General features: G+C 51.6%; 1 protein-coding gene across 1 annotated transcript; it reads right to left on the bottom strand.

Annotated features, from left to right (window-relative positions):
- Nucleotides 1-801: 801 nt before the first annotated feature.
- Nucleotides 802-17,509, bottom strand: ERBB3 (erb-b2 receptor tyrosine kinase 3). Its single transcript, XM_047066075.1, has 28 exons — nt 17,428-17,509; nt 13,849-14,000; nt 13,096-13,282; nt 11,775-11,900; nt 11,073-11,138; nt 10,552-10,670; nt 10,306-10,447; nt 9,838-9,951; nt 9,625-9,745; nt 8,594-8,667; nt 8,343-8,433; nt 7,885-8,090; nt 7,548-7,680; nt 7,248-7,338; nt 6,875-7,029; nt 6,430-6,483; nt 5,683-5,824; nt 4,963-5,082; nt 4,737-4,835; nt 4,358-4,543; nt 4,052-4,207; nt 3,737-3,812; nt 3,414-3,560; nt 2,996-3,093; nt 2,710-2,898; nt 2,476-2,547; nt 1,736-2,030; nt 802-1,328 (listed from the first exon to the last, which is right to left on the bottom strand). Exons 1-28 carry the CDS (start codon nt 17,507-17,509, stop codon nt 802-804), a joined length of 4,020 nt encoding a protein of 1,339 aa, XP_046922031.1.
- Nucleotides 17,510-19,440: the final 1,931 nt, after the last annotated feature.

Genomic DNA, 19,440 nt, shown 5'->3' with positions numbered 1-19,440 from the left:
TGAGAAGCCTGGGTGTAGGAGGAGGCTGTGGTTGTTGGGCTTGATTCAGTGCAAAAATAAGAAGACAACGCCCCTTACAAGGACTCTGACTTATATCACTTTTCCTTGATATCTTACAGTAAGAAAACCTGCATTGGACGATTCTGAATCCCGAACCTGCCACTTACTTAATCTCTTTAAGGCTCAGTTTCCTTTTTTTGTGAAATGGGATAATCCCTAGCTCACAGAACTGTTGTAAGGATCAGGTGAGATAATGTAGGTAAACTTTAGGATGATGGCTGGCATTGTAAATGCTCAATTAATAGTAATATCTATGCCCATTCTCTTTCTTCACTCAAGATTTGAAGCTTTCCATTCTTTCCAGGGGACTGAGTCATAAATTTTACTTTCCCCTGCCAGGGTACCCCTGTTTCCTCTTCCTTAGGAGTCTGATGGGAAACACAAGCACACTTTAAAGCCTAATCTCAACAAGTCAGAGTCTGAAAAAAAGGGACATGGGAGTAATCCTTCATATCTCCAGGGAGTCCCCCTGAGGAAGCTGAGGAATGGGATTAGGAAAGCACACAAAATAGGGAAAACCTCCTTTCCCAGGAATGGGAAAGAGAAGAAAAGTGCACAGCTGGCTACATACCACAAGAATTTTGTGTCAAAGTGTTTAAAAGCCTCCAAGGGTTGAATGGAATTGTCTGGGACTGGGGAAATGGGGCTGAGACCTGTGAGGGAGGGACTAGGGAGAAGATGAGTACCCTCTAGAGGCACTAGCTGCCATGAAATGCTCCCTGAGTACTTTAGGAAGCAGGGTTATGTTCTCTGAGCATTAGCCTTGGGGAAAAGCCTGCTGTGCCAGTAATCAGGGTTATCAAAAGCGGAGTCAGTGGCTTCTAAACTACGTAGAGTTTTGAGGCGGGCACAGTGGACATGGGGGGCATGGTGTCCAGGCCCCTGGAAAGCTCTCATCTCTTCATACCCTTGTTCAGCTGCTGGGCAGGCCCCCATAGCTGCATAATCTCCCCCAGGAGCTCCCCCACCATGTCGCCGATTCATATATTCATAGTCCTCATCCGGGGTTGTGCCAGCAGTGGCCATGATTGGCACAGGGTTGAGTGGGCAACTCTGTGTGCTGCCCAGGGAAGCGCTGAGGTCTGATCCCACATCCATGTACTCATAACCCAGCTCCTCAAGAGAGCTAGGCCTAGGGGGACGAGGCGGACTGCGCCTTCTTCTCCGGTTCATGTATTCATATTCCTCATCTTCATCTTCTTCTTCAGTACCCAGGACAGAACTGAGGCCCACTGAAGAAAGGGTGCCCTCCCGGGAGGAGGGAGTACCTGGAGATTGAGAAGAGAGGCTAGGTATGTGGAGAACATGGTAGTAGGCAGTGGGAAGTGGGGGAAAGTTAGGAAAAAATGAAAAGGGAGGGATAAGATCAGAGAAGACAAGGGGCGCCTGGGTGGCTCAGTGAGTTAAGCATCCAACTCTTGATTTCGGCTCAGGTCATGATCTCCAGGTTCATGGGATCCAGCTCCACATCGGGCTCTGTGCTGACAGTGTGGAGCCTGTCTGGGACTGTCTGTCTGTCTGTCTCTCTCTCTGCCCCTCCCCTGCTTGCAAGAGCAGTGCTCTCTCTCAAAAATAAATAAAGTTAAAAAAGATCAGAGAAGATAAAAGGATTAGGATAAGCCTGGGGAAAGGATTAGAGAAAGATCTGAGGAAAACCCTAGGAAGAGTCAGGCACCTTTGAGGTGTGCATCTGGCATGACATATCCATTGACATCCTCTTCCTCTAATCCTGGTGGGGAGAGTGGGGTGACAGGAGTGAGCAGGCTGTGGCGCTGGGAATGGTAGGCACTGTCTCCACGTGGCCGTGGGCTCCGGCTCCGGCTCCTACACATTGACACCTTCTCCTGGAGCTCAGCCTCAGAGCCTGTCACATGGCCTTCTGAAGACTCTGATGCCAGGCGTCCCCGTGGCAGTGGGTGCAGGGAGACTGGACGGGGACACCGCTCACCACCCCCACAGACTGCAGACTCCTAAGGAGGAAAGTAAAACAGAGATTTACACAGAGACAAGGAAAGAGATATTTGTTTAGGAGACTGGGTTGTTCATAGCCTTCTTTTTTTGTAGGACACTGATTAAACCTCAAAGGTTTCGGGGTGCCTAGTTGGCCCAGTCAGTTAAGCATCCCACTTCAGCTCAGGTCATGATCCCACAGTTCATAGGTTTGAGCCCTGCATTGGGCTCTGTGCAGACACCTTGGAGCCTGGAGCCTGCTTCAAATTCTGTGTCTCCCTCTCTCCCATTCCCCCTCCCCTGCTCGCACCCTGTCTCTCTCTCAAAAATAAATACTTAAAAAAAACCCACAAAAAACAAAACAAAAAACCCTAAAATGTTTCTAAAGTGTCCCACACTGCCCCTATGGATCCTAAGACACTGCCACCTAGCCTTGCAGTAGCCCCTCAAAGAGACAGACCTTACCTGGCAGGCCTCCCCAAGATTACCCTGGTTCATAGGCATATAGCCAGATGATGGGCTTAAAAGGCTCTGGCTCTAGGATGAAAAAAAGTGAAGAAGAAGTTTGATTAAGGGAGAAATCTACTCACCATGGGGGCCTTTGAGTAGTTAATCTAGGTATCAGTGGGGTTCATGAGGGTGCAGGTACGTAGAGGGCTCAGGGTGCAGAAAGTCTTGAAGCGCTGGGAAGTACCTTACCCCACGGGGCCGATTAAGTGTTCCAACTGGCAGGCTGAGAGCAGAACCTAGTGTGGCTGCCAGGCCATCCTCCTCTGATTCCAAGTCCAGGTCCAGCTCAAGTTCTGGCTCCAGCTCCACTTCCTCCAGTTCCTTGTTTGTCAGAGCAGGGGGTTCTGCCCCAGGGGGTATTCCAGGCCCACTTTCTCTCTGTAGGGACAGGTGATTGTTAAGGTGGATCCTCGTTCCTGCCCTGCCAAGTCTGCTTTCCTCTAGATCTCCTTGACAACAACTAGTTCCTTCTCACCTTTATGACCAGATACCGTGGTGGGTCTCGGGCCATCCTGGTAAACTCATTGGCTAGTTCTTTAAAGGTTGGGCGAATATTCTCATCAATCATCCAACCTAGGGGTAAGATGTAGAAGTAGAGCCATAAGAGGGAAGTGGAGTAGGGAGGGAAGTCAGTTAGAAAATGGCTGGGGGATCAGGGGTGCGTGGATGGCTCAGGAGGTTGAACATCCAACTTTTGATTGGCTCAGGTCATGATCTCACGGTTCGTGAGACTGAGCCCTGAGTCGGGCTCTATGCTGCCAGCACAGAGCCTGCTTGGGATTCTCTCTTTCCCTCTCTCTCTGCCCCTCCCCTGCTCGTACTCCCACTCTCTCTCAAAATAAAGAAATAAACATGTAAAAAAAAAAAAAGGCTAGGATCAGCAGGTAACTCACACTTGACCATGACCATGTACACATCAATGGTACAGATCTGAGGCTGCGCCAATCGCTCCCCCTTCTCTAGCAGGTCTGGTACTTCAGCCAGTCGTAGCCCAGCATAGGGCTCTGCCCCAAAGGTCATCAGCTCCCAAACTGTCACTCCTGGTATAGGAAGACATGACTAGTTGATGGCAAAATAGACATGGCATGAAGACTAAGGGGAGGCAGAATTTAACACAAAGATCCGAAGGGCCTAGAAATTCTAAGAAGGGGTCTCTCAAAAGGCAACTATGGGATTTGGGCCAGTGATGATATTGAGGGTATCCAGATGGACTGACCATAGCTCCAGACGTCACTCTGGTGTGTGTATTTCCCAAAATGGATACTCTCGAGGGCCATCCACTTAATTGGAGTCTGGGGAATTGAAGGCAAAAGTTGATTTCTAAAAATTTTCTTAGCACTTCTAAACCCCAAGTTCTCTATCACTCTTTTCTCTTTTGCTTTCTGAACTCGTACTTCTGGCATCTCCAAGTTCCTCTCCTTGAACTTACCATGAAGCATCTCTTTGCCTCTGAAGGAGACCACTGACTGCTTCCTTTCCCCATGCTTCACTCCACCCCCACCTCCTTACCCAGCCCTTTGTGTCACCTCACCTTGGCCTCACTGTGTAGTAGCTGCTTATCGTCAGGGGGCAGCAGGTCCGCCACCCCAAAATCTGCCACCTGAACCTGACTGGGTGACTTCAGTAGCACATTTCGGGCAGCCAAGTTCCTATGCACCATACCATGCTCCTCAAGGTAGTACATACCCTACAGAGGAAGGAAGTATTCTCAAGGTTGGGGGAGTTGCTCCTTGAGATCCAGAATCATCCCAAACCCTAAAGGCACCTCCGAATTTCAACTCCCTGCCAGCCATCAGCCAGGCAGTTCAGTCATAGGACTTCTCCAGGTTCCTCTCACCTTGGCAATCTGTACTCCCCAGTTGAGCAGCAGCTGGGGCCCCAGTGCTCCACGGTGTTGTCTCACGTGATCCAGCAGGGAGCCCAGAGGCAAGTACTGAGTGACAAGCTGCAGAGATGACCCTGGGCACAGTCCCAGCAGCCGTACAATGTGGGCATGGTCTAGGCTGCCAATGGCCAGCATGTGCTAAGAGACACAAGAGAGGTTATCCAGGGATCAAACAGGTCCACATACGTACACCCAGATCAGGGCTATCCCAACATTCAAGGACATCGGTATAGTTAACAGTACTTACTGACACAGGACCATGCCTTTACATAAGCATATCTAATATTGACCTCTTTTCCAGTGGCATACAGAACACCCTTCCCTCACTTACGTCTGTCACATCTTGAAAACTTTGCCGTCCACTCTTATCCTCAATGACTTTAATGCAGACTGGAATCTTGATCGATTCACCCTCAGGAATCCACACTCCCTAAGAAGTTTTGGACAGGAGTCAGCCAAAGGTCATTCTCCCCAGGCTAGCCCTCTCCCTCAATCTTTCTCTCCTTCACCCTAGATCTTTCCCCTCCTCCTCCACAGACTTTCTGCGGGCCACTCACTTTGTGCACAGTTCCAAAGACGCCCGAGCCAAGCACTTTAAGCTTCCTCAGCTCTGTTTCTTTGAAGATTCTGGCCAAGACTTTGTTAGCCTTCTCACTGGGATCCAGAGGTTCTATGCTCTGAAGAGCAGAAGGGAAGAAAATACTCAAGCCCATTGCCATGCCCCACTCCAACTCTCTCCCTATAGGTGGATGCTCAGAGCCACAAAGCCCAAAGGGGTGGGAGCAAGAAGAAGAATTGTCTTTAGTCTTAAGAAGCATTGCAAGCTTATTGGGGAGTAACAGACCCTAAGGACTGAGGAAGTTTTTTGTGTTCATGAGACCAGCAATTAAGAGGGTTGGGTTTCCCCTTTGATGGAGGGAAGGGGGAAGAGTTGCTAATGCTGTCACCTTGAATACTTCTTTACAGTTCCCTATGCTTTCCAAAGCATTTCCACATACATCAGCCCCTTTCACCCTTACAGCCATTCTGTAAGGATGAATGTTATTTCTTGTGTACATGTGCATAAAATGAGGCACAGAGAAGGAAAGTAACTTCAAAATCATGTGGCAAATTAATGGCAAAATCAGGACTAGGATGCATGTCTCCCATTTCTCTGGCCAGAGTTCTTTCTAATGGGCCATACTACCTCCTTGAAGAAAAGGATCAAATCTCTGGGAAAGGAGGCTCTTAAAGAGTGATGGTATGGGGTACCTTTCAAGATTAGGCTAGGCACTTACCTCACCCCGTTCCAAGTAGCGCCTCATAGCCCTCTTATTCTGAATCCGGCGCCCACGCAAATAGAGAAAAGTGCCTCCCAGGATCAGGAAAACCACTGCCAATCCTACTACCACTGTTAAACCCATTGCCAGATGGGTTTTGCTGTGGGATAGAGAAGCCCAGCATTATCCTAGGCCTACACCTCCCTTACAAATATCACCTATGCCGGGGCGCCTGGGTGGTTCAATCAATTAAGTGTCAGACTCTTGATTCTGGCTCAGGTCATGATCTCACAGTTAGGGAATTCAAGTCCCGTGTCAAGCTCCACACTGATAGTGTGGAGCCTGCTTGGATTCTCTCTCTCTCTCTGCCCCTCCCCTGCTTGCACTCTCTCTCTCCCTTTCTATAAACAAACAAACAAACAAACAAACAAACATCCTTTAAACCAACAATAACCAAAATAAAACAAAACAAAAAAAACAAATGTCATTTATGGTACAGATTTGGTACAAGAAATTAACATTTACACATACACGTCTTTGAGCACTGAAAGGGTTAGCCTAAATCTGGACCTCCTGAGGCTACTACAAGCTAATTTTCAGAAGGGAAGGCCAGAAGCCTGGATTCTTGTGTCTCTGAGTCCAGTGATAGTGGTGTATATAGAAGGTCAAAATGAATAGAGTCATCTCTTCCCAGCAGGTAACTGCCCCCTCCCTAGCTTCTCTCCCAAATATCCCCAGCTTCCTAAATCTCCAAGCCCATCATACCTGATCAGTGCTGGTGTTTGGCCTAAACAGTCTTGTAGCTCTGGTCCCTTACACCTGGAGAACAAAGTCACCTCCTTAAATGGGAGCTTGGGAGACTCCCATAGGAAGCTCAATTCTGACAGCCTCAACATACAACACTGTTTCAGATCCTACCATAGTGTCCCATCCTGGAGCCCAAACCAAGACATGGCCCCATCTCTAGCTTGCCATCCCTTCCTGAGTCCCTCTCTTAAATGAAACTCCCCTGAGCTGGGGTTATTCCAGGTTCTCAAAACTGTGGTATAATTGTATGCTGTTACTGAGATTCCCTTTCTCCAATCCTTCATTATGCAGCTGAGAGTGATTCTTAAGTCATAGTTCCTTTCTTCTTTCAGCTCCCTTTTACCCTCTACTTTCCCCCTAGTTTTATGTTCTCCCCTTCCCCCCACATCAGCCCATCACTGACCCCTGGGTGCAGTTCTCATGGCAGGGCCGACATTCATTCTGAGAATCTGGGTACTTGTAGATGGGGCCCTTGGCACCAAGGACTCCATAGGGGCAGCTGCTCACACAGTGAGGCCCATCTCGAAAATGGGCACACTGAGCACATGCATCAGAGCCCTGGGTGGAAGAGAGAAGGGCGGGAAGGATGGGATGCCAATGTCAATTTCATACCTCCCAGCAAGGACCAACCCAGCCATTCAAGAGGCTTCACCCATAGACCCTAGTGTTATCTGGCCTCCCTGTGTTGGCCTTGGGATTTGGCCATATCATTCCCAGGACCTTCAAGTGTTGCCCTTGCCCTCTCTCCCTTAGAGATCCTGGTGTTGCTACCGTACCGAGCCATTGCACGTGGCACTACCCTCCATGGGTTGGCACTCCGGGTGACAGGAGAAGCATTCAGCCTCATGGGCAAACTCACGAGGCTCCCTGCAATGGAGGGTTAAAGGAGGGGGTCACTTCTAAGTCCTGACCTTTACTTCCTGATCCCCCAACCACAGGGTCCCCTTCTTCATTCCCACCAAGGCATATGCAGAGAGTCATCTAACGGCTTTCAGGTGCCACCTGAACAGCTCCATCCCGGGGTCCCAACCCCCCCACCCCCATCCCTTCTTGACTCTCTCGCCCCTCACTATTACCCATTCAGAAAGTTGCAGTGGGTCACACAGACACCGCCTCGGCTGTAGTTTCGACAGGATAGGCACTGACCAGGACCTGGGCCCCAGCATCCCCCAGAGGAGCACAGGGGATCACATACTTTGCCCTCTGCCACTGGAAAGGAAGGGGTGAGTTAGGAGGAGTCAGAGCTCTAACATGCCCTCTTTGGAACTCTTCCTCATAACCGCCTCCAGCTCGACATGCCCCTCTCCTTGGTTCCACCCCCATCCCTTCTACTTCCGGGGCGGACAGTCCTTACACTGTACTCTCTCCTCCCTGACCTCCTTTTCCCACCAGCCTGGGGGCTGTGTCCCTCACCGCAGTCTCTGCGGGGCCGGTTATGTTTGATGTCTAGTCTCTCTTCCGGAGGCCCCCGCAGCAGCCGGGTCCAGTTCAGAGAATGGTGGTAGCACAGCTGCCTATTGGCGCTTATGTAGATACGCCCGGCACTGATTTCTTTCAAAGATCGGAGGCCCAACGATGTTATATTCAAGTTCTTCATGATCAACAAAGAGAAGCCCCGGCTGAGAACAAGGAGACAGGATGAGAAGGGGGAAAAATGACCATGCAGTGGATTCATGTTCATTCAACAAATTTGCTCTGGGCCAGTCAGATCACTGAGACGGACACCCCTTCCTTTTGCCTTTTCCTCTTCAGACTGGCAGACCCTTTGGGACTGCTGTATGACACAACACCTTGTACTTCACGCAAGGATGCCTATGAAACAGGGTTCATTGCCTGGAGATGCTATTACCTCCACACTCTTTACTACTCACTTGTAGAGGCTCCTGCCCCCAATGGTTGTCAGGTTGGAAAAGACACTGAAGTTGTGCATGTGGGGAGGCCAGGATTGGATGTTCAGGTAACCTGGGGGGCCAGAGAGAAGTATGTGAACAGGGAATCTTTGCCCCTTGCTTTCTCAGGTTCTATTGGTCCTTCCTCTGTTGCTTGGGACATGATTTTATAAGTAGTTACGTAGCAATTTGTGCCAGTGGTTTACCTATTCCTCTCAGACAAGATCACTCACCTGTGATCTCCCGTACTGTCCGGAAGACATTGAGCTTCTCAGGGTCCAGGGCAGGGATCTTGTGCCAGGGGTCGCTGGAAAGAATAGTAAAAATCAGTTGACAAGGTAGAGGTAGAACCCAGTAGCAACAAGCATGCCTAGGCTCAGAACTTAGTTTCTAAACACCATCCTCCACTGAAAGGGAACAGTTCTCCTTGGAGAAAGGGCTAGGGCAGGAAAAATATAACATGAGTTTACAGCATCTTATGCCAAACGGTATGGAAGTGCCCCCATTGGCCAGTTCAGAGATAACTGAACACCAAAATAATGACTGTAAAAGATTATAAAAAATTGAATGAAATAGGTATTATTGAATAAACAAATAAATGGGAAGGGGAGACTCTTCCTAACACTGAAATGCCAACAAATAAATGTAAAAGGACTAATGGAATTAGAAAACCATCATGTGGCAACTCTCGTTAAATAACTGATTTAGGGGGTTCCTGGGTGGCTCAGTTGGGTAAGTGTAAGACTCTTGATTTTAGCTCAGGTCATGATCTCGCAGTTCGTGGGTTTGGGCCCAGCATCGAGCTCCACGCTGAGGGTGCAGAGTCTGTCTGGCATTCTTTGTCTCCCTCTCTCTCTCTCAAAAATAAAGAAAGAAACATTAAAAAAAAACTGATTCAGGCAGGGGCACCTGGCTGCCTCAGTCGGTGGAACATGAGACTCTTGATCTTAGGGTTGTGAGTTCGAGCCCCACGTTGGTTGTAGAGATTACTTAAAACTAAAATCTTAAAAAAAAAAAAGAGGACACCATGTCCTTGTCTCTTGCCACTCAGCTAAATGGTATCAGATTGCTTAGGGATGTCTCTGAGGGGATTCAAGCCCTGGGTGGGAGACAGAGTTAGGCATCGTCAGGTACTGTGTGACTTTTAAAATTTTATGACTTATATTCTTAATCAGCTGCATATATGGAGCACTGAACCAAATGTAGTGAAGTGTGAGGGGCTGGATGGGGTGAGGGATTAGAAAAGGAAAGCAGAGTCTCTAACCCATTGAGGCCAGTGATAAGAAAGTCCAGGTTGCCCAGGATCTTGGTGCAGTTCACAAACCCATCAATGTTGCTAGAGTCCACAGTCTGGAAGCGGCTCCCGGAGCCCGTCCCCTCACAGGCTGCAAACACAACAGAGGCTCAGTGGGCGGGGCCTGATTGGTCTCTGGGGAAAGGAGGTCTTTTTGCCAACTCCTCGCCATCTCCTACTCACCTTTAGGGCACAGCCCCCCACAAGGTTCACACATCTTGAGTCCATTTTTATCTACTTCCATCTTGTCAGGAGGACAGGCCCGGACACAAGATGTTTGATCTACCACAAAGTTATCTAGGAAAGACGAAGGCACCATTAGTGACAAGGGAGGAACACTGCCAACCACCAACTGAACCTTGCTCCCTCCTGCTCTTTGCTGGATCTGCCCCGACTTACCACCGAAGGCTCCTGAAGCACTGTCCTATGGATTAGAAAGGCCCTTTGCTCTTTGTTTCAGAACTAGGAGCAATTACTAGAAATCATGGGGAAGCAGATGGGGGAGTAGGGCATAGGGATCATTCACTGGAGGTTGTCAGATGATCACAACCTACATCCTCTATTTACCACCCAACTTGATCCCTTTTACCTCCTCAAATGTTGTCTAAAATCTAGTTTCCACGACCATTGTTCCTCTCCTTAGACACTTACGGGGACAGCTGGCTACACAAACTCCACCATACTGATACTTGGTGTGGGGATTGGGTTCCAGCTGGAAAGTTAGCTTGTTGTAAACGAGAGGCTGTGGACACTGGCGTACACATGCCCCACTGTCATTGAAGAGTCGACAGGCCTAGGAACACAGGAGATTCATAAAACTCACGTTATGTATGTACCCCGACCTCCTCCCAAAGCCTACATCCCCATTTCAGAACCCAGGCAAATGGTGGTACATACAAAGCAGTCTGTATCCTGAGGGCCTGAGCAGCCCCCTGCACACTCATCATGGCAGCACTGGTTGGGGTTGGGCCCAAAGCAGTGACCATTACACTGAGGGGCACAGATGGTCTTGGTCACTATAGAAAGAGAGAAAGCATGGCTGTCAGGGCTCTTAAGACTGTATTCTGAGGGGCACCTGGGTGGCTCAGTCGGTTAAGCGACTGACTTTGGCTCAGGTCATTATCTCACGGTTCATGAGTTCGAGCCCCATGTCAGGCTCTGTGCGGACAGCTCAGAGCCTGGAGCCTGCTTCAGATTCTGTGTCTCCCTCTCTCTCTGCCCCTCCCCCGCTCACACTCTGTCTCTCTGTCTCTCTGAAAAATAAATAAATATTAAAAAAAAAAAAGACTGTATTCTGAGACCACTGCTCACTCTCTTGCCCTCTAGGCTTGTCCCTACTCCCAGTGTTAACATAGATTGGGGTGGGCAGGGATATGAAAGTGCATGAACTTGAAGTTTTTAGAAGGGAGAAAACCCACATGTCTGGCAGTCTTCCAGTCTAGGACCCCAGCAGCGCCCCTTGCAGGCCTCATGACAGGGGGGACCTGGTTGGGAAGGAAAGCAACACAAAGGGCTGTCAGGGCTAAGAAAGCCTTGCTTGAATCAACAGGGTATGATGTCAGCACACAGACACCCCAGTCCCAGGAAGCAAAGAGCCAGGGCAGTGTCCCTCCTTGCCCTTCCAGAGCAGGGCTGGGCTCAAGTGAACCTGTCAACAACGGGTGGAGCCACACCTCCATACCACCCACAGGGCAGCTGAAGAGGTGGGTCTGGGGCAATTGCCAAGCTCAGCCCCAGTCCGAACCCAGGAACTTGTTTCCTCCTTGGCAAACTGAACCCAGCAGGAATATGTGTGAGTGGACAGGGACAGCAGATCTTGATCAAGGGTAGGTTCCAGGGAGAATGGAAAATGTTATAATGGAAAAAGATGTGGATATGGAGCCCAAAGATCTGGCTTCCTCACTTAGTAACAGATCTTCTGCTCCTTTTCTTCACATATTGCTTCTAGGGTTTGGGTTCTAGGAGACTGACCTCCTCTTCCTGGCAGGCTCCTTGGGTCTGGAGCCTGAGGTGTTTTTTCAGTGGAGAGGTGGGTTCGAATTAAGGATATAATGATGATGGGAAAGGGGTCACTCTGGTTTGGTGGGGGCAGGGGAGCAGTCTTGATCATGTTCACTCACAGCTCTTGCCATTGTCCTTCACCACTATCTCGGCATCTCGGTCCCTCACGATGTCCCTCCAGTCGATTGTGTCCATGTGACAAAGTTTATCATTCTTCTCAATATAAACACCCCCTGACAGAATCTCTGAGACAGGGAAAAGAAGTGACAGGCTTAAGGGCTGCAGCAGACCTCCTCTTCCCTACACACTCCACCAACCCAAAAGGCCACCCAAGACTCAGAAAGAGGGGAGAAGGGACAGATGAATATGTCTAATTAAATCCGAACTGCAGAAAAGGCTTGCCTTGTAATGTAGAGGAGGAGCCAGGCCAAAAGAAAACTTCTGCCTCCTCAGACACCTGTCCAAATCCGGTTTAGCCAGTGGGGGAGGGGAAGGGAAAGCAAGAGAGAAGATCCCTGACTCAGCCACCTCCTTCCCCCGCCCTACCTGTGTGTTTTCCAACTGACAGGGACAGGGAGAAGTAGAAGGTAGCCATGCGGCATCTAACTCTCATGTTTCCCCAGCCAGTGGGGAATTATGAGGGGGAGGAGATAGTATCCTCATTCCTGGGGAAGGAGGGACATCAAACTACACTGTACTATAAAGATAGAGGAGGGGGGCCTGGGTGGCTCAGTCGGTTGAGCGGCCGACTTCGGCTCAGGTCACGATCTCACGGTCCGTGAGTTCGAGCCCCGCGTCGGGCTCTGTGCTGACAGCTTGGAGCCTGGAGCCTGTTTCGGATTCTGTGTCTCCCTCTCTCTGACCCTCCCCCGTTCATGCTCTGTCTCTCTCTGTCTCAAAAATAAATAAACGTTAAAAAAAAAATTTTTAAAGATAGAGGAGTGGGGGTGGGGGACCCCCTGGGTGGCTCAGTCGGTTAAGGTTAAGCATCCAACTTCAGCTCAGGTCATGATCTCGCAGTCCATGAGTTCAAGCCCCATGTCGGGCTCTGCGCTGACAGCTCAGAGCCTGGAGCCTGCTTCAGATTCTGTGTCTCCCTCTCTCTGCCCCTCTCCTGCTCATGCCTCTGTCTTTCTCTCTCTCTTTCTCTCAAAAGTGAATAAACATTAAAAAAAAATTTTTTTTAATAAAAATAAAAGTAAAGATAGAGGAGTGGGTAACAGATCCAGCTCCAACTCCAGACCCATGGGACATAAGGACCTTCCCCCTGGGCCGCAGACGCCTTTGCTCCCTATCAGGGCTCTCATTCAGACTGCAATGTTCAAGATGGTGGGCCCCATGAAAGGGGCACTTAGTGAGCAGTCTCGGGTTACCATCGAGGAGGCACCTGTCTGCAGGTTGGTTGAGGGGCAAGACTAGAAGGAATCATCAGGAACTGACCGGTGAGCTGAGTAAAGCGGAGCTGGCGCAGAGCATGGCTAGAGTTGGTGTTATAGTTCAACATGACAAAGATGGCAAACTTCCCATCGTAGACCTGGGTCCCCCGCACCACCCGGAGGTTGGGTAGTGGCAGTGTAGAGAACTCATTCATGGCCACGAGGACATAGCCGGTCACTTCTCGGATCCACTGTGATGGAACAGAGACCATGTCAGTGGGAGGGACAACAGGACAAAAAGCCTCAATCTCCTCTCCCTCCCCAAAGCATTAAGGAATCCCTAACCCCTCAAATTCTTTCCGATTCCTACTTTGGAGTAGGGGAGGAGCTGGTGTCACACTAGTGTGTCCCTTCTGCAAAGGAAGACAGGCAGCAGAAGTGACTGGGGAATTCTAGTCTCCTACCCTCTCTTTCTTAGAGCTCCTCTTGCCGGGAGGGTCCTTGCTTAGTCCCTTCCTCATCTTTCCACTGCCTATCGGTCCCAGGGGTCTCTCTACATTAGCCCCTGTTGCAGAACACTATGCCACCCCTGCCCGCTTCTCATTGTCAGCTCCCGTGTATCCCTGGCTACAGAGGCAGACCCTAGGTCCCAGATGCCAGTCGTTGTCCCCATAAACACACAGGTTTGGATCTTAGGAACTATGGAGCTTTAGGAATGCTGAACTCCAGCAGAGGATAGCCCTGAGGAAGGGATGAAGGCTTCTGTGGGTGGAGTTAAGGGGGAAACAGGTTGAGATAGGGAGTCAGGCACTCTAACCTGCAGGAAGGAGAGATCAGCATTGTGTCCTGTGAGCACAATCTCAAGGTTCCCCATCACCACCTCACACCTCTCGTAGAGCTTGTGCAACGTCTGGTACTGGTTCTCAGCATCGCCAGTCACGCTCAGCCCATTCAGAGTCCCGGGACAGACTGGCAGAGAGTGGCAGAGAGCTGGACACAAGTTTTTAGCCCGGTCCCCCCAGATGGTCTTTGGTCCCCCCCTTTGGTTGCCCCACTCCAGTAACATTCAACAGGATCAAGGGGCAGATGCCTCCAACCCCACCCCCCCAACCCCCCCGCCCCAGAGACAGACACAAAGGCCCATGTTGGACTGAGAGCCTGAACTCTCTCCTCTCTCACAATCCCCTCACTATCTCTCTGAACAGAAAGGTGAACAGGCTTCCCCTTTCCACCAGGGCCTCCTCTTGCCTCTTTCAGGTGCTACTTTGGGTACTAAGGAGTTAATGAAAGAGGATGTAGGAGGTTTTTTTTCTCCTCAGAGAAGTTAGAAAATGACCACAACTTCGTTACTCTTCTTTTCCCTTCCCCCTCTCCAACCAGGGTACTTACTTCTCTACCCTCATCCTGCCTCTCTCTAGGTCCTGGAATAAATATCTCTTTGGGGCTAGCACACAGCCCCTATTGTGTCTACCGAGGGTGGGATGGGGGCAGAGGGTGGGGGCAGTGCCCAGGGCCACGGTCCAGCCCACAATGAGGCAATTCTATCTAGGAGGAGGGGGCTGCTCCACCCTGTCCCGAGACACCCTGTCCTCAGTAGCACCCGCCCCCCTCCACCCTCAAGCCTTGGCCTCAGACAAGTGACCTCACTAGAAGGGGGAGCTCTGGTGGGGAGAGGGGGTCAATGTGAGCTTTGTCTTTAAAGCTGGAAGATAAGGAGCTGGTTGCCTACCCTGCACCCCTTCCCCCTTCCTAAATTCTGGCTTCCCTTCTCCCTTCCCCTGTCCCAACACACCCCAGCTCCTCAGCATCACACTTTCCGACAAATACACAGTAGCCTGGAGAGAAACAGCAGAGGCTTCCCCCGATTCTAAGCCTTCCACCCAATTCCATTGTCAAAAGATTCATTAAAAAGTTTTGTAACATGGCAATCCTCACGAGGCATGCCAGACTTGGGGGTTCATTTGACCTTGTACATATGGAGGACATAGGGGCTATGGAAAATCTTGGACCCCAAGCCCTACCCCTGTCTCCTTCCTCTGGCTCAGTGAAAGACTGTGGGGGGGGGGGTAGATTCCACCTGTTCCAACCACCCTTCCCTGAGGCGCTGGCAGCTTAGGAGGCAGTTTAGGAAGCAGGAGTGGGAATGGAGGGAGGGAAATTAGTGAGGTCCCAACCCCTCCTCCTAGATACACCCCTAGTCTGCTCACTTGACTTTTGAGCGCTCCCATTCCCTATCGCTCCCCACAATGGGAACGGGCTAGGCTAGACCCAGCAGAGGGGTAAACTGGTTGGGAGCTCCCAGAGGATCCTGGGAACTCTAGGGTCCTTGGGCCGAAAGGAAAGAGACTAGGAAGGTTAGTCATTTCGGGAACAGCCCCACCCCAAACCCCTTCCTGGAAGGACAACCCCTCTTACAAGTCAAGGTGCCAACCCTTGTCCCCAGATAAGGGAGGAGTCAAGATTTCTGCACAGAGAAGTGGGGTATGTGATGTGTGTGTGTGTACGTGCACTTGCGACACACACAAGCATGTACACAGCTCCCCTGCTGGCCCAGAAACCCATACTGGTTCTGTCCTTGGGTTTCTTTATTAGGAAGTATTCAGGTGGCCCTATCCATCACACCTGCCTTTATGTGTTTGTGAAGACTCTATGTGTCTGGAAGGCTACAGTGTTAGAGGTCCCAGTTCCCTGCCATCCGGAGGGTAAAGTCCATATTACACAAACAGGGAGCAAAGGGCCTCTTCGGGAAGAGAGCATGAAAAACATCTCTAAGGAGGAACAAGGCAGCGTGGGGAGGAGGGCTGGGGGAAGGGGATAATACCCAGGGACCAGGGGCACAGGGAGGGGTTTGGGCACTCCTTTGGTAGAGAGCACTGGGGTGGGTCAGACCAAGAATCTCCAGCCCTTCCTCAACCAGAGGCCTCCTCTCCAATATCCCCCACCCCCATCACAGCCAGGACAAAGGGGCTATAGAAGGACTGAGACAGGGCCGGATGCCCAGAGGCTGCAGGATCCAGATAAAGGGTAAAGAGACCCAACCATGCCTGCCTCCTGTCTCCCTCAGGGAAGGTGGCCAGGATGTGGGACTCCTGGGTTCCTGATTGAATATTCCAAGGGTCTGGATGGGACAGTGATACAGTCATTCTATTCAGTCCCGCCCACTCCAATCCCCAGACCCCCCCACCCCCGCCCTTCACCAGCTGGGAGTGTTCACATCTCAAGATCCCAGGGTCTAAATTTAGGCCCAGCAACTGTGGGGGAAGCACAGGTGTTTCTCCCACTCCCACTCTGGGGAAGAGGCCCTGGCTGTGCCAAACCCCAAGCTAAGGTCTGGGGGAGGGGAAGAGATCAATAGGATTCCTCCAATGTGAGCAACACCAGCACCCTCAGGTGTCCACTATCCCAGAGATATCCCAAAGGGGTGGGCTCCAGTGGCATGGGAGTGACAGGAGGAACAGAAGAGCAATCTGACTCTTGTTAGACTCTAAGAGAGACAGAGTCAGACAATAAAGAGAATGTAGGTGGGGGAGAAGCTGGGTCTAGGAAGGACTCCCAGGACAGGAAGCTCAGAAGTTAGGAGAGGTGCCCTGTTGGGTCTCAGGTTGGGGAGAAAAAAGACAAACAAGAGAAATACAGATTGGACCTCTTTGACCCTACAGCTCCTGGCCTGGAGCCTTATACATAGTAGTTGCTCAATAAATATTAGTTGAATTGATCTAGGTCTTGACAAAACGAGGTTGGTCAAGTCGGGGACCTGCCACTCTATTATTCTGAGGAAAAGAGGGAGGTCGGCCTCTGCGTGGCCTCTCACCTGATGTCACCTGTACTTAGCTCTTTGGTTATTCTCAGCCCTTCCCAGGGCAGGCCAACTCACGGAAGAGGAGGTGCCTGTCTTGTTTTTCCAACAGTAGAGAACAACAACCCCCTCCAACCCTTCCGTAGCTCCGCCCTGTCGGCAAAACAACGAAACTGGAGGTGCTGAAACCCCGGGACGCGGTTGGGGAACAAACTGAGACATCCCCCCACCCCTTTCTCCAAGACCTAAATCACCCATCATCTCACGTTTACAGAACGGAGGTCCCAGCTCCCCTCCCTACAGGGACCCTCAGAAGTGTGGTCTGTTTCGGCATCAGCCCCACCGAGAGAGACGAATTAGAGGGTCGGCGACGCGCTGCTGAGCGAGTGTGTGTGTGTGTGGGGGGGGGTTCAGGAATCCCGCCCGGACCACGCCGAGAACCCGAGCCTGACGGTCTCCGCCTAGGTGGTCCCAGCGGACCCGGGGTGGGCACCCCCCCAGCCTCGCCCCGCCCCAGCCGCTGCCCCTGCCCTCCAGAATTCGGCGCACTCGGTTCGGGATCCCGGGTTCCGAGGCTGCGGGTGCCCTCGTGCCACTTACCTGCCTGCGAGTTGCCCACCTCGGAGCCCCGGGCCAAGCTGAGAAAGAAGCCCAGCACCTGCAGAGCCCCATTCGCCCTCATGACTCCAGCAGAGGGTGAAGGCAGCCCCGCCGAATCCGGCCCGGGGTGGGGGTGGGGGGGTGCTGGACTAGGACATCGAAGCGGAGCCACCTGAGCCGCCGGCGACTTAGCAGCGGCGGCAGAAGAGGTTGCAAACTGCAATAGGAGCCGGAGCCAGAGTCCGGGGCGGGATAGTAGGGGAGGGGTGTATGTCTGTGAGAGGGCGAAGGAGGGAGCGCAGGGGGAGGGGGTGAGTCACGGCCGCGCCCCCTCCGGCGCGAGGCTGGCGTGGAGCTGGCTGGAGCCTCCGGCTGCCCGCCCCGAGCGCGCCCCAAGCCCCAGTGTTTGTCCGCTTGGCCACGCACATCGAGCATGGGTCTCACCCTAATTTTTCTTCGGGAGCTGGACTAAGGGGGGGGGGCGAGATTCCAACGCCCCCAAATGTCTCCAAAGGGGAAAGGTGATGGGGGTGGGGAGAGCGCTCCAAAACCCGCCCCCTGAAAGTTGGCCTCGCCCATTAACCAAATCACTCGACTCCCCCAGCCGGTTGGGTCACTTGCGGGATTTTCTTTCTGAACGTGAATGTTTTTTTCTGTGTGTGTTTTTGAGGAGGGAGGTGTTTGCCTCACGCTCAGGCCACCTCAGTTTCCCCGGAAACCCGTCGAAACCCCATAATTCATCTACCCTGCCGAGGAACCCGAGCCTCAGAGGCCGCGTGAAATTGCACTGTCTCCGGCCGCTTCCTCCTCCAGACCCGGCGCCGGCCCTGCCTCTCCGGGGGATTTGGGGGGGGGGGGCGGGGGTGGTTTCCAGCCTGGGAACAGACCCGAAGCCCGCCTTCTCACTTCCACCCCGGGAGGGGCTCCCGCACCTGTCGCGGTCCCCTCTGCTGCCCCCCACGGCCGCCTGGGAGAACAGCTGCCTCTTGCACACTGGAGTCACCGCGCCGTCGGGGCGGCCGGAGTTCCCGCCACTCTTCGGCGGACCCACACCGGCAACACGGTCCCCACCACAGGCGCTCACGCCTTCCAAGCCCGGACTCGCGCTGGAAAGGAGGGGGGTGCGGCGAAGGTGGACGCAAAGAGGGCACTAGGGACTGTGTCCAAGAATGGCACGGATTCCCGGCACCTCCAGCACCAGCTCCCAGATCCTGGCCATAGTCGGTCAGGCGCACCGCAAGGGGCCAGTCTTAGAACGGATCCGATGGGCGCCTCCTGGTACCAAACGGGTGGCAGTGAGGCTCCACACAGCGTCGCATTTCAAATCCCTAGGACTGGCGTTCCGGATCTCGCCCAGAGAAGCCTAATTATTTTCTCCAGAGTTTCAAGCCTAAGAGTCAGAACGGTCGAGCCTTGATGAAGAAAAATTTCGCCCCCTACCGAGCCAAGACTACCGGCTAAAATTCTTTAAACGTGGTCTGTATTGATATGCACCCTAAAGGGCCCATTCTCTGCTGGAGGCTTACCTTTGCCCTCAGGCGTTGGCCTTGTCCTGGACGCTTACGCAACAGTCATAATAGTAATAGTAACAGGGAAACATTAACATATACATACATATATCATTTCATTTGCAAGAGTTTTCTCAAACTGAGATAATGTCTCACTTAACATCCATCATTCCATTTTACAGAACTGGAAATGTGTGACTCCTTCAAGGTCACCCACCTTGTAATAATGGGTCAGGTGATCAGGAGGGGGAGCTAGGGTTTTGCCTAGGTTTCTTCTATCACAGAGATTGGAGCTTCACCTGCTCAGAATCAAGTTCCCATTAGCTAACTGAGCCAATAGCTCAGCATTAAAAAAAAAAAAAAAAAAAAAAAAAAAGGTTTTTAAGTAATTTCTACACCCAACATGGGTCTCAAACTTTCAATCCTGAGATCAAGAGTCGCATCTGAGCTAATAGTATCTTTAAGGGGACTTTCCTTTTGTTACTCACCATTCTAATGTTCAAGA

The sequence above is a fragment of the Lynx rufus genome, unplaced genomic scaffold (genome assembly GCF_022079265.1).
Source record: "Lynx rufus isolate CCGP_SWC_20201006 ecotype Redwood Valley unplaced genomic scaffold, mLynRuf1.p SCAF_7, whole genome shotgun sequence".
Lineage (NCBI taxonomy): Eukaryota > Metazoa > Chordata > Mammalia > Carnivora > Felidae > Lynx > Lynx rufus.
The sequence above is the reverse complement of the archived record's forward strand: the minus strand, read 5'-3'. Positions and strand labels throughout refer to the sequence as shown.

Excerpts from the sequence above, each read along its gene's own strand:
- ERBB3 (XM_047066075.1), bottom strand. The coding sequence starts at position 17,509 with ATGAGGGCGAATGGGGCTCTGCAGGTGCTGGGCTTCTTTCTCAGCTTG. Across the intron at positions 11,139-11,774 it reads GAAGGACAATGGCAAGAGCT|GTCCCCCCTGTCATGAGGCC; the intron begins GTGAGTGAACAT and ends CTTCCCAACCAG. Across the intron at positions 8,668-9,624 it reads CTTATCACTGGCCTCAATGG|CGACCCCTGGCACAAGATCC; the intron begins GTTAGAGACTCT and ends TATTCTTTCCAG.